The sequence below is a fragment of the Nematolebias whitei genome, chromosome 17 (assembly GCF_014905685.2).
Source record: "Nematolebias whitei isolate Nwh7 chromosome 17, NemWhi1, whole genome shotgun sequence".
NCBI lineage: Eukaryota > Metazoa > Chordata > Actinopteri > Cyprinodontiformes > Rivulidae > Nematolebias > Nematolebias whitei.
This window is the reverse complement of record NC_056514.1, coordinates 31472266-31487057: the sequence shown is the minus strand read 5'-3', so window position 1 is coordinate 31487057 and position 14792 is coordinate 31472266. Positions and strand designations below refer to the sequence as shown.

General features: G+C 36.2%; 2 protein-coding genes across 2 annotated transcripts in view; both read right to left on the bottom strand.

The window, feature by feature from the left end:
* Positions 1–723, bottom strand: part of LOC119423719 (L-seryl-tRNA(Sec) kinase) — a 3902-nt gene extending 3179 nt beyond the window's left edge. Inside the window, exon 1 of the mRNA XM_037691125.1 lies at positions 482–723. Within this exon, the coding sequence (XP_037547053.1) occupies positions 482–697 (216 nt within the window). The 5' untranslated portion in view covers positions 698–723. The remainder of the gene's footprint in view (positions 1–481) is intronic.
* Positions 724–1858: 1135 nt separating this feature from the next.
* Positions 1859–13975, bottom strand: zgc:174164 (uncharacterized protein LOC570656 homolog). Its single transcript, XM_037691124.1, has 22 exons — positions 13848–13975; positions 13448–13554; positions 13174–13244; positions 13021–13099; positions 12840–12916; positions 12014–12203; positions 11843–11905; positions 10024–10095; positions 9702–9871; positions 9491–9581; positions 7722–7852; positions 7422–7593; positions 5130–5219; positions 4831–5026; positions 4632–4743; positions 3317–3497; positions 3120–3206; positions 2929–3034; positions 2408–2537; positions 2235–2322; positions 2091–2128; positions 1859–1982 (listed from the first exon to the last, which is right to left on the bottom strand). The coding sequence occupies exons 1-22, from the start codon at positions 13954–13956 to the stop codon at positions 1859–1861; spliced, it is 2484 nt and encodes an 827-aa protein (XP_037547052.1). The 5' UTR covers positions 13957–13975.
* Positions 13976–14792: the final 817 nt, after the last annotated feature.

The window sequence follows — 14792 nt, the reverse complement described above, 5'->3', positions numbered from 1 at the left end:
AATAATTGGAAAGTCATGAAAACTAGACAACAAAATCACAAAAAGGCTGGATTTTTCTCACATCGATGGTCAACGAGTCCTTAAATTAAAAAGTCTGAAGCTAAATTTGTGACCAGATGCAAACTATGTGTTTGTTTACCAACGAAAACAGCAAAAGTGACTGAAAAGAGGTCAAAAGTTAAACTTTGTTTACGCAAAGACTCTAAAATCAGCTTATTGTAGGTCAATCTAGTGATTCAAGCTTCCCCAAAGTTTTCAATTAATCCAGTTTGTTTACATTGAGCGCAAACCCGCATTTCAGAATTGCATTCTGGAAACCTTCTGGAGACAACGCAACCTGCACCATTCGATACAGCGCAGGGTCACATTTAAATGTTTGATCTTTAGATTTCAAAATGATTAGCTTTAATAAAAAGTTAGAAACAGTGTTTTTTTTTTTTTTAAATACTCTAAACTCTACGTATATTGTTTGAGCTCCTACCATATCTTGTAGTTTGACGCCGTCTACTTCAGTGTGAAACGCCTGCTCAGGGATCAGGTCGTCATACGGAACCACTGCTGCTCTCCATCCGAGCTCCGCGGCGGTTCCGACTATCCGGCGGGCCAGGGTGGACTTCCCGGCGGCTGGCAGCCCGCAGAGCACGCACAGACAGGCCGGAGCCCTGACGAGCCTCCGGGGCCCCGCTGCTTCTGCCATTTTCTGTCAAAAAGCCGCTTATAGCTCAGTTTATTATTATTTACATGTTGCTACACCTTCGGTTTATTTCATGCGACAAACTTCCGGGTCGTCATAAATCACGTGATTTCCTGAAACAAGATTTTCAAAATAAACTCCCGGAAAAAAAGTAACGAATCGTTTGTAATTATAAGACGAATTTAGTGGGGATCTGGTCAGTTTTCAGCACATTTAGACGAGATAAATTAAGAGGTAAAATGTTCAATTTTAAAGATTTACAGCATAACTTACCATTTTACTTTTAAGTTCCCCTATAATATGTAATCTTTCTAAATTGTTTCAATTTACTCTAATAATTTGTTCTGACCATTTTTTCCTCCCTCCAACTTTTTTCAAAATGTATATAAATGTAACTAAAAAAAACAAAGTAAAAAAGGTAGAATTTTCCCAATAAAACAAATGGCTCTAATTTGATCTGTACGTTAACCCACACAGCAACAGGCAGACGATGTATTTAAAAAAATAATTTTTTATTTGTGCTCATTTCTGCATCAAATCTGTCCATGGTGTGACAAAATAGTGTGACTTATGCATTTAAATCAACAAGAATTTTTTATTACATTTGATTTGACAATAATGCAATGTCAACACTCATAAGGAACACGTTCAAAAATACTTAGAAAAGGTGTCATAAAATACATAAGTATTTTAAATTTGTCAATTTGAATATAAATTTTCAAAAAGTCCTAAGGACCCCCCCTCCCCCAAACACATAATCAAATAAACATTAACCACCACATCCACCAGCATAAGTCAACAGCCCACTTAAGTGCTTATAAGTTACAGTGAGCGCCATTATAGTGAGTGTTTTATAAGTCTCCTTTACTATACACACACACACACACACACACACACACACACACACACACACACACTAACACATGCAGTTGACTATTGCCACTTCATGCCTAACCCTAACCTAAACTAAATTTCCACCTTAGCATCAACTCTAATACAAAAATGACGCCCCACAATATTAGGACCAGGCTTCGGTCTTCATAAGGGCTAATGGTCTTTGACAAGGTGGATGACTTTACCAGTAAAAGTTCTACAAATGTAAAAATCTCAGGTAAAGAGACACAGACACAAACACACACGTACAACAGGACTATAAAAAGAGCATCAGGTTGATACTTCTTTAGCAGGGATTGGTTTTGGCACTCCTGGGCCCTGAACAGGACGTGGCGGTCGAGCAGGTGGTTCATTTTTTTCTAAATTCCAATAGTCCAGTTCTCCATATCTGAAACTGTCAGAAAATATTAAAAGTCAGTGAAAGCGAAACACCAATTTAAAACGTTAACTTTAAGGCTTATGTCATTCTAATGAAAATATGCATTTACTGAAATGTTCATACCCAGAAATTGGAACTGAGGTAGCTGGTGGATTTGGAGGCTGGAGATGGAAAAAGAAGCCAATCAGAAATTAAAGATATACTGGAAACTTTAACACAACCTCGTGTTCAACAATGTGTTTTTGTTAAAAACAGCAACATATTTACCCTGTCAGGTACAACTTGTGGAGGAGGCTCAGTTGTCGTAGTTGTCCGATTATTGCCTTGTGCATTTGCATTTCTTGCATTACGTGATCTAGAAAAAATATTTTTCATGAAGATATAAAAGTCTGTATATAGCAATTTACAGATAATTTAGAAAAAAAATTTTTTTTTTTTACTTGCGTCTTCCTTTCAGGCAAACATCCAAAGAATCCCTTTTAAACATGTACAGGAGCACCAGAATGAGAGCCACGAGAACAGGAACCACCAACAGGAAGAAGATCAGCAGGCCGTTCCTGAGGGAGTAATCTGTAAACAAAAAGCATCGAATTGGACTAAAAACGTTACAGTTGTGTTTTGTTTCTTAAACAGTTTCCAAACGGATTAAAAAAAAAAAAGCAATGCAACAAATGAGGTTATTGTAAGTGATAAAAAGTTGCAGAGAACAGAACCTAGATTAAAGACACGTCAACGTGTAGAACGACGAGCTCAAACTATTAAGACTTCTGCTTTAAGGCCTGCTAGTGTGATCTTAGGTCAAAACCTGTGGACACTTCAACACCAAATGTCTACAGTTATGGCAAAAGAAAGAGATTGATGAAGATATGAGTAACGTTATGTTTTAATACATATATTTCTTGTGCCATTACAGAAGGTCCTTTATGATTTAAATTGCACAGATGTCTACGGTATTACTTACCTATTTGAGCAGGACCGCTGTCAATACTGCCACCTGATCCTGCTCTGTCGCAGTAGGGTGGGCCCCAGCCGTCGAAGCAGTGACAATGTCCAAGATTATTGCAAACCTAAAGACAGAGCAAATGACAAGGTCACTTTTGTCTTAATTGGTTGCTAAATAACATCATAAAGGAAAAAAAAAAACATCTTTACTCCATGTCCATTGCAGGTGGTTTCAGCAGCACAAGTCAAGTTGGGCAGTAGAACCGAAGCGTTTACACACTGGAACTCCCAACAGGTCTGTAGAAGAAGAGAAAACTTATAACGCAAACAAAACTGCTCCTGTGTTTCGTTTTCACAACATAAATCAAACCATTAAAGATGTTCTCCACCCTTTATTATAGGCTTACCTTTCCTTTAGCACAAGGACTGCCAGGGTTAACATAGGCTGGATCAAGCACATCTGTGCCAAGGTTGAAGTCGGCGTTAACACAGCTGGAACCTTGAACGATTTCAATACTGATTTGGGCGCCGGCAGGATGATTATACAAATCCACGTTAGTGCACTGCACCTTTCCACACATGGCATTTCTGAAACACAAGTCAGTTTCTACAGTTAGTATGAGATCATACAAAAAGACATCCCAAGTTGAAACAAATCCCCGTTTTCCACAAAAATCATCAGATGCTTTTTACGAGAAATTATACTGTGGGTTTCAGAAAGAGTTCATATACTTTTCACTTTTGCAAATTTGATATGATGCAACCCGAGTCTGTTGAATATATTTCTCCCCACAATCATCTGCACTCAGTATCCCATACTGACAAAGTGAAACGAGATTTTAATAAATTTGTCATTTTGTAAAAAAAATTTAAAAAAACCACACAAAAAAACACCTTCACATAAATATTCAAGTGTTTTTATTAACACTTGAAATTTGCCTCCAATTTCTTTTAATTGCTACCGAGATGTGCTTACACATTAATTGGAGGTAACTATAATAAAACATTAATTAGAAAGGCAGACAACCAATTGAATTACAACGCATGTCAAAGTAAAAAACATGCGAGGAGGTCAAAGGAACTGAGCAGAGAGCTCAGAGACAGGATCGTTGCAAGGAGCAGATCTGCTGCAATGAAGGGTCCCTGGAGCTGAGTGGCCTTCTTGATTCTCAAATGGGAGAGGTTTGGCACATCCAGGACTCTTCCAAGAACTGATCACCTGACCTGACTGAGCAACTGAAGGAAAAGGGCTTTATGGACCCATCACTGACTGAGCTTCAGAGACCCTGAAAAAGACTAAAAGCTGCCAAAAATGCTTCGACTCAATACTAAGAAAGAGTCTGAATACTTATCTAAATGTAACATTTCAGTTTTTCCATATTAAGTAATGTAAAATATAAAATAAAACTCTGTTTTGACTTTGTCATTATGGGATACAAAGTGTAGATTATTGAGAAAACATTAATTTGAACAAATGTAGCATCAGGTTGCAACATAAAAGTGCAAAATCATGAATTTAAAAAACACTACACTAATTTACCTCTTCGGTAGCATTTATGTAATTTCACACAAATACATCCAATAAGTAAACATGCAAACCTTCATTTTATCTGCTGAAAAAAAAAAAACGTTAAAAAAAGTCTAATGTCCCTTGTAAATTTCACACTTTCAAGGTTTTTCAATCGATGTAGCACATAAATGATTAAACCCCAACACACTTACTCCACTTTACATTTGATGTAATCTCCATTGGGTTTGATTCCACAATTTCCAAACACATTTCCTTTAATATTTTCATACTGAAAGCAAATATCTGCTGCCTTTTTTGCAGAATCTGTAAAAAAAAAAAAGGAATTATATCAAAAGTTTTATATGTGAACCAGAAACAACACTTAGCACTTTCAGTCCTAGCTGAACATACTTGATCCAAACAGGCGTCTGCACTGGTAATCATACGTCCGGCAGCGGCCTTCATAGCAGTACGCAGAATAATTTCCACAGGGCAGTCCATCCATGAAATAGAAGTCATCGGGACAAAACGAACTGGTGCCGTTACAATACTCAGCAAGGTCACAAGTATCAGCAGAGTTTCTGCATGGTGTTCCAGCAACTTTGAGCTAAAAAATTTTATTAAACAATTTTTTAAAGCAATTTATCACCTGTTTTTTAGTGCAGACAAAAATCTATGAAATTCCAGGTGAAGTCTGACATTTTGCTGACCTGACACTTTTCACAGCAGGCTCCATGAGCACAATAAGACCCACGTGTGAGTTTACAGGTAGCGGCGTTACAGCACTCGTTCTTGCATTCCTGTATGAAATAAAAGTGAAAAAATCATGATGAATGCCACAAATATTTACTTCAGCCTACACATTTTAATTCTGAAACAGACACGTCTTTTACAAAATAGAACGAACAAACAGAACGTCTCCAGACTTCTTCAATCCCACATAAAACAAAGACAGACGGAGGATTTCATAACTGCAATAATCTTTTATTTCTGTTGAGATTTATCTCAGTTTTTGCCTGAGTTTAAACTAAAATCATTTTATGATAAAAAAAAAAAAAATGACAAAGAGTTAAAGCAGTTTGCTTTAAATGTTAAAAAAATGGTTTCACTTGCTGCTGAAGGCAGAAACATTTTTGCACACCTGATCTGCCTTTGTCTGAACTGTCAGGAAAATATCAGGTGACCCAGTGAACGGATTCAAACACAACTCTCAGGAAATAATCACTGGATGTACATTGATTATCTTTCGGAGTCAACGTGATTCCATCACAGCTAATAACCTTAGCTAGCACAAAAATGGCAACAATTCAGCCAGTTTTACTTATTAGAGTTAATTTTTATGTGTTAGAAGCTAAGAGTTATTAACAACACATGCACAGAGTGTAGAAACACATTGCAAGATCTCACATTGCACAAAATTGTGCTCAAATCATTTACAAAGTTTTGGCAAATGAGCTATAACTTCATCCCTTCTCATCACAAGCTGAACTAAAGAAATTGCATTTCCTGTGAAAATGCAGTGTGAATGCTTACTGCTAATTAACTTGCTTGAAAAACAGATGAAATTAGCTAAAAACATGTTGAAATGTAGATGAAAATGAAGAAGCCTAAGTTAGAAGAAAGTAGGAAGAACACATATTTGCTAAATTTGGTTTAAATAAGCAGAAATAAGCACAAAAATTAGTAAATTAGCTCTAAAAGCTGAAATAAGCAAAACATAACTGAAAGGTAGTTGAAAAGGTAGAAAGAGGATTAAATTACTAGAAGGAAGTGGAGAAAACACATTTTTGCTGAATTAGGCTGAAAAAAGCTTAAATAGTGCAAACTGAAATTTGCTGAAAAGGCTAAAATTAGCAGAAAGAAGCAGAAATTACCACAAAAAAACTTGAATTTATCTGAAAACGGCTTAAATTAGCTAAAAAATGCTAACAAAGTAGCTAAAAAGGTAGAGCAAGTTTCAATTAGAAGAAAGTATGAAGAACACCTATTTGCTCAATTAGGCTGAAAGAAGCAAAAATGAGCACAAAAAAGTGGAAATTATCTGAAAAAAGCTGAAATTAGCAAAAAAGACTAAAAAGTAGCTAAAATAGCAGAAAGAAGCTGAAATTAGCAGAAGTGGAGATTGCACATTTTTGCTGAATTAAGATGAAAAAGTCAATAAGTGCCAAAATGTGGAACTAGCTGAAAAAGCTTAAAACATGCATAAAAACAGCTTAATTGTAGCTTAACAAGCAGAAAAAGCTGAAATGCATAAAAAGCAGAAAGTAGCATAACAAGCTAAAATGAGCAGAAATGAGTTAGAAGAGGCACAAAAACGTTGTAGTTAGCAGAAAGAATCTGAAAGGAGCAAAAAAACTGCTGCAATTAGCTCAAAATTTCTTAAAATTTGCAGAAGGCTGAAAAAAGCTGAACCAGAACAAAATGTGAAAGGAGCAGTAAAAAACTGTAAATGGATCTAAAGATTTGAAGAATGTAAAATGAGCTCATTTTCTATGAGAAAAAAAAAAGTGGAAAAAAAGGCTAAATATTTCAAAAAGCTAAAGTTGCACCGATACCAAAAGTCATAGCACTCTTCTCCTGAATGAGCTGAACATTTTTGATTTCTTGAAATAGCACTAAGATTGTGGAACGAGAAATATGACAAAAAAAAAAAATGTACGGGAGATAAATGGATCACAATAGTGTGAATGCTTCATAAACGTTCACACTATTAAGTTCAGAAACTGTAAAGTATTTTTTAGGTTTAATTATAGGTAAAGTATAAAGTAGCCTTCAGTTTATGGTGCTTTTTGGTTTACATTTCAGAAACGCCTCCAGTGTCATGGATATTAATGATTGTCATGAGGACTGTTACAAATGTTGCCACTTGTGATAAAAGTAGAAAAATTTACTGTATTAAAACTGAACCCCCCCCCCACCACCACCACCCAAAAAAACAAAACAAAAAAACAAACAAACAAGAAGACTGCAGCTCTGTGTTCTTGTTGTTTTAAGCACTTCACCTCTGGTGTGCCACAGTCACATTCTTCTCCTCCATCCAGACGGCCGTTGCCACATACAGCCGTACCGATCACATTCGATGGGGAGGGTAGATTTCTCAGACAAACGCCTCCTCCACGGATAATTAGCGTCTCAAAGTCTCCCTCGCTGCACTGGCTGAACTGGGTGGAACCACTATAAAGAAGAAGGGATATTATAATTCAGAGTTGGTTCTGTATTAAATGTACAATCCCTGAAGAAGAAAAAAAATGATAGTTGATAGTATTTGCATTAGAAGTCCAAAACAAAATAACATTTTCTACCTAGCACCTCCTGACATGATGCAAGCTTTTCCATCACAGGTGCATTGAGTGCTGTCGTGATTCATGCCCATGTTATGGCCCATCTCATGAGCCACCACAGTGGAGAAAAAAGGCAAGTTGTCATTGCTGTACTGTAAAAACAAATTTAGTTCTTTAGATGCAAACATTCTCTGTAGTTTAAAATAACTAAATATATTGTCTGGTCTTAAACACATAACACACAGGTTAGCAAACACTTTCAGTATTAAGTTTGTAGTTTTCACTCTACTAAAGCATGTGATCCGTATCAAGTCTTACAGTAAGGCGAATGCAACCTCAGATGAACGCGACATATTACACTGCATCATTATTTATTTAACAGAAGCTAAAGGCAACATGCAAGAGCAGAGTGTGAAAAACAGAACGCGCAACAGAATTAGAAGTTTTAGAAGTCAGGAGGTGCAAATGCATTTTTTTTTTCTTTCCCCCCTTGAGCACAAGCAAGCGTGAGCTCCTCTATTAAAAGTAAAATATTTAGGCAGTTTGCCAGTGTGCACAATATAAGACAATCTTTGTTTCTTCCTATCAAAAACTGGGAAGGTTCATACTAGGGCTGCTTTCAAACTTGATATCCATAACTTTACAGTAAGAAATCGAATCCACAGGTAGTTAAAACATTCTCAACAATAGTCGACATTTGCAGAAGTAAACACTGCAACAGGTTCCTACAAGTTCAGCCCGTTCATTTCCCAGAAAAAAAAACAAGTTTATTTTCAGACTAACTGCTAGTGTTGGCATGTTAAATATTACAGCCCATGGCAGTATAGTTAGAAACTTTTTTACTTTTATGATTTTTTTTTGTTGAATCATGAACGCAAACATTGAGGAAATTTATATTTTACTTCCTTGTATGGCAACAGTCCCCTCAACCAACAGAATGAAGTATGAAGATTTGAACCAAACTGAAACATTGTCCAATTGATAAGAGTTTAACAGCTTTGCTAAGCATCATTTTCATTTGTATATTACTGTAATCTGCATACATTCAAAATCATTGCTCATAACTGGAAGATTACTGATGAACAAACTGAATAACAATGGCCCCAACACAGATCCTTGTGGCACTCCCTAAGGCCACCCAATGAACATGCACTGCCATTAATACAAACACATTAGGTATATTTTGAAAGATAAGATTTTTGCTAGCTAGGGCGGCACAGCGGCTCAGTTGATAGAGCTGCCACCTCTCAGCGAGCAGGTTGCCTGTTCAAATCCCGGCCAGGGGCCCTTCGGGGTGGAGTTTGCATGTTCTCTTCGTGCATGCGTGGGTGTTCTCCAGGTACTCCGGTTTCCTCCCACAGACCAAAAACATGTACGTTAGGCTGATTGGTAACTGCCAATAACTTCTGTTTTTGTTCATTTGAAGTTGTATTTACTTGTGGAGGATCTGACTTTTTTTAAATAAAAATTATAATTATTTAAACTGAAAAACAGTGCGCTTTCTTTTTACGACGATAAAATGCCATTTCTAAAAGATCACGCGGGCCAATGAATCTAAGGAATGAAAAACTTAAAGAAAGAACGAAGTCTTGTCACAGTAAGTACCAGTAAAAGGTATTCCAGTCTAACCTGCTTGACTGGTGTGTCATTCAGAACCTGTAACAATGAGCAGCACTTACAGAACTGCCTGATGAATAATGAATAAAGTATCTGTTTCTTTGTAAAAGCTCAAGCTGCTAAAGCATCATGGCGTTGTGTGGAGTTAAAGGTTAAAAAGGAGTCAAACGTACCACATTAATTCCTCCAGAAGAAGCTGCAGAGCAGACCGTGCCCACGAACGCCATGCCTAATACGCCACCTGGATATGAGCTGGTCCGACCACTGGCAAACAAGTTCAACAAAAGATAAATCTCTGCCTTGAAATTTTGAAACACTTGAGATAAGACTATCAGAAAATATTCTCTACTGCGCTGGACAGCAAAAAAAGAACGGCACACTTACACAATGAGCTGACCAATGTCGTTTCTGATTTTTGGTAACAGAGTGGACTTCCTCCACCCCACAAAGCTCCCCAGCACATCTCCAGCTGCACCATCTACAGAAAAAGGATTACTATCCTTGAAGATTTCCAGGCCCACCAGCACAATACGGATGTTCAGTGGCTTGTAATACTGAAAAAGAACAAAAAATGTGAGCAAATTTAGTTAAAGTTCGACACATCACATACAAATTTAAAGGTATATTCTTATATTTCATATTAGATGCATTTGAGTGAAACAACAGCACAAACAGTACATTTGTTTTTGCAAACTTAAAATCTCACCCCATCCAGCAGATTAGCCAATTCCACCATTTCGTCTCGTACTGCTTTCTCGTCTTTTTTCTTATACTGATACTGTTAATAGAATTCACAATATATAAAAAAAGAACATTCTAATTAACATTAATATTGACAGATGAAAGAATCACATTTGTAGTGAGAAAATTTAATTCTGTAAGGTATGATTGGTCTGGAGATTTAATAATAATTAATGATGTTTTGGATAACAACTAACAAACAGAGAAGCCTAGCTAGATTGCATCTTTTATCTAAAGTGATTTACGTTTTAAAACACAGACTAGAGGCAATGCTGAAGTAAGAATCTTGCCCAAAGTTGTTTAGACAAGTGAATGAGGAAGAGATAGAATCAGCAATTTCCTAGATATGCAAATAGCTTTGATTGATTATTAGTAGCGAGGAAAACTCTATTGTACATTTAGAATCACTTTCTTTTTAATACATGTATATTCTTAATAAGACATAACATAGTGTTTTCCTTGTAAACTGTTTTATGCATAAGATGCATGGTAAACGTTACTAGAACCGCCTTCTTCCACCTGTGTATCATCACTAAAATTAGAAACATCTTATCAAAAAGTGATGCAGAAAACTGGTTCATGCATTTGTCATGTCTAGACTGGACTATTGTAATGGTTTGTTACCTGGGTGTCCAAATACTTCTTTAAAAAGTCTTCAGCTGATCAAAATGCTGCTGCCAGAGTCTTAGCTGGAGTTAGTGGGAGAGATCATATCTCTCCAGTTTTAGTTTCCCTTCATTGACTCCCTGTCAAGTCCAGAATTGAATTCAAAATCTTACTTCTAACTTGCAAAGTTCTCAACAACCTAGCTCCATCTTTTATTACAGATCTTACTGTTCCATATTTTCCCAACAGAGCACTTCGCTCTCAGACTGCAGGCTTACTTGTGGTTCCTAGAGTTTCCAAAAGCAGAATGGGAGGAAGACCTTTCAGTTATCAGGCTTCTCTCTTGCTGAACCAACTTCCAAATTCTGTCCATAAGGCCGACACGTTGTCCAGTTTTCAGACTGGGCTTAAGACTTTCCTTTTTGATAAATCCTATCGTTAAGGTTGGCTTGTTATGCTGGTATAGGCTTAGACTAATGGAAGACAAATTGACCACATTTCTTAAAATTAATTGTTAAAATTTAACAGTTTTCATTTGATACTATTTTTATCTTAACGTGTGATTCTTGACCTGCCATTGTGTATCTGTTCCTCTCAAACCCTGCCGTTTGAAGCAGATGGCCACTTGTCCTGAGCCTGGTTCTGCTAAATGTTGCTTCCTCATGAGGTCTAAAAAAAGTTAAATCTGGTCCCCTGGACGTTCAAAAAACAAAACAAAACAAAAATGTAGAAACGTTTGCTTTGTTTTGTTTTTTGAATGTCCAGAGGACCAGATTTAACTTTTTTAGATTTTTCTACCTGGATTATTGAGCATGCATCAGGATATTCCTCATGAGGGTTTTTCCTTTCCACTGTTGCCTTCATGCTTGCTCAAGATGAGAGTCTGTGATGAAGCTAAACTCAAAGCAGTCTGCTCCTCAGATAAATCATGTTATTAACTTACTTTTTATGTATATCAATGTTTCTGTTCAGTGCCCTGAGATGACTTCTGTTCTGACTTTTGTGCTATATAAACAAAAACTGAATTGAATTGGTACAGAAACTTCCAACAGATTTATTTCATAAACAAGTACAATCTTCACCGAGATGCCTAACCAGACCAGACGAGTAAAGGAAGTAAGGGAAAACTGGGAAACTAAAAGCAAAAATCATGCAATCAAATCAAAATAAATACTTACTCTGAGATTATCAACAACCAGCGCCAACTCCACATAACTGGTCTGAGGTAAACTGCGTTTTCTCTGTTGAACCAACAAAAAGTTACAAATGAAAAACAAACAAAAAAAGTGGGGTCAGTAGGAACTGCATCCGTTTTCAACACAGTTGGTGAACACAGAAAATACCCTAACCCTCAAAGAAGTCATTGATTTGCCAGGCTCAAATGGTTCGTGTCGTGGCGTAGATGTCGCCTCGCTAACGACCCCGCAGGTAACGGGCTCAGACTGCGAGTCCTCCAGGAGGTACAGAAGATGTTCATTAGTGGCAGTCTGCGCCACAGGTTCAAGTCCGAACGTCTCATTTCCAAGGAAGATGACTCCTCTACAGAGAGCACAAACAAATATCGCTTTAAAGAAAATTAATTATTTATCAAAGCAAACCCACACAAAATAACACTAACAATATTTTTTAAATAATTTGCTCCACTTTGCTGTAGTTTTCAACTGGTCTTGAGCAAAAACTTTTATCCTGAAGATAGAGATTTTTTTTGCTTTTGTTGGGACGACAACCAAAACTTGCCACCCCTATAACCAAAAACAAAACAAAAATCAGAAATATATTCCAAGCTACTTAAAACTGACCAGATATATAAAAAGGCTGAAAAGTAAACTTTGCACAGAGGCTAGTATCCTCTTGTACCACCGTATTCTTTGTCACTAAAATAAGCAACTAAATATAATTTTTGCCTTAGATGTGGTATTTCCTTTTTGTTTTTAAATAATTACGAATTTCCTCAGTGTATTTAATAATTAAAAAAAAAAAAACTGTTGTTTTAAGGTTACTGCTTCTTTCAATTTGTAGACTTTAAAGTGAATGTGCTGTTTTAGTAAATAATATAAAATTACATGCAAAACACTTCATAAAACCCATCTCTAACTCAATTTAATGCTCAAGTAAGGAATTACGGCACAAACTACACTCAATGCAACACATTTAAAACAAGGAATTTGTTCACACCTGAGACCGGAGCATGTACTGAGAGCAACCATTGAATTTTCATATCCATCCACATTTCCGTGGTAATAACAATGCACCTGAGAACAGACAAATAAACCCAAACGTAAGAGTTGCTCTTTCAATTAGCACTGTTAAACAAAATTTTTTTTTTTTTTTTTTTAAAGAGCCACGATGAACTCACATGTAGTTTTGGATACAAAGAACTGTAGTTGCCACTGGCGTCACGTGAATACTGGATGAAATTTGGGTGCAGGAAGTCTCTGACAAAAAGTTAAAAAAGGCAATATTTAATCTTTAAACAAGAATGGACAGTGATGTCCCTGAGATGAATTACCTGTTTTGTTTTAGATGAAGAATGTGTCTTCTGTTGTTAATGTTGATCTCGTATGATATTCTGTCTTCATACTTTTAAATATGTAAAAAAAAAAAAAGAGATTCTTTAAGAACAAAACATTCAGTCAATAATACAATAAATAATACAAATAAAAGTGTATGTGTTTAAATGTTCTTGATTTTATATGTACAGCACTTTGTGGCAGCTGTGGTTGTTTTTAAAGGGCTTTATAAATAAAGTATTATTATTATTATAAATAAGAATAATTTCAAACCTTTTCAGATTGTGTCTGTCTGTTTATGCTCCTAGTCCACCTGTGAATCACCTGAGGCTTAACAATAGAATATCTTGACAATGTTGACCTAAACCCACTGAACTTTTCTGGGGAAAAAAAGAGGAAGAGATAAACAAACACAAAAGTACTGAAAAGTTTCACTTTGATTAACCACACACTCATAAATCACATACACCAAAAAGTAAATTATGTAGACAACATATTTACATTAAACCCAAACAAACTTTAAAATAATAAGCTGGAGCTAGTAACAAAACAAATCAAGTACAATTAAAGAACCCGTTTGTTGTTAACATGATTAAAAAACAAAAGGAAAATAAAACTTTCTGGTTCCCTCCATAAAAAACGCAACAGGTAACCTCACCGCTAAAAGCCTCACCTGTGCTTGCAGTCCCAGAAACACAGCAATAAAATAAAACAGCGAATGTAATATATTTTCTGACCATTATTATCGTTAAAATGTATAAAAAGTCTCGTGCAGTCAACATGTACTCAACTAGAGATGAGTTCAGGAAATACCCTTTTTTTTTCTCTTCTTTGTCAGGTGTGTTAATGGGCGTGGCTTAGAAAGGGAGCTAACTTTTGATTCATTTAATCCAGTTTAGACAAAGTATAAATTTTATTTTCTACTGAAATCTACTAACTATACTTTAAACATAGCACTCAAGTAAACGAATTTAGTAAATCTACATTCAACGTGGAAAATTTGTTGGTAGATTTTAATTGTTCGTTCAAATATCGCGTTGTTTCCATTTACATGACGTTATATGCCTGCGACGTTTCGGCGGCTGCGATGTTTACCTTGAAGGACTTTATGCTGCGCATGTCGACAACAAAACATTTTTAAAGCGACATTTCAATCATTTTATAATTAAAAACATTTATAAATTGTTCAATATTTTAAAAACTATGACTTTTAATTTTAGGCTAATTTTAACGGACCGGTGTTTCGCCGTGGTGGGTATACCCGTAACCCACTCTCTCCTCGGGAGCGCGCACAACAGCTGTACCCAAGGTCACATCAGTAATAAACGCATTTTTATACAAATGCATGATTGATGATTATTTTTATAATTGTTTGCTCTTTTTTATTTAAAAATTGGTCCCACTGCCTGAATCTGTTTCGTCTTGGAAACGACAGGAAAAACCAGAAGAGATGACGAGCCTTTCTAACACGGTAAAAAGAAAACCTGAAAGCATTTATTCTTGCCGTGAAGCTCAGATATAAAATAACACCCACACATGGTCGAAACTGAGTTTGTAGACGTTTTGAAAAGTTTTTTCCTCCTTCATCTTGCGCGCTCCCGAGAGGTGGGGCACACAT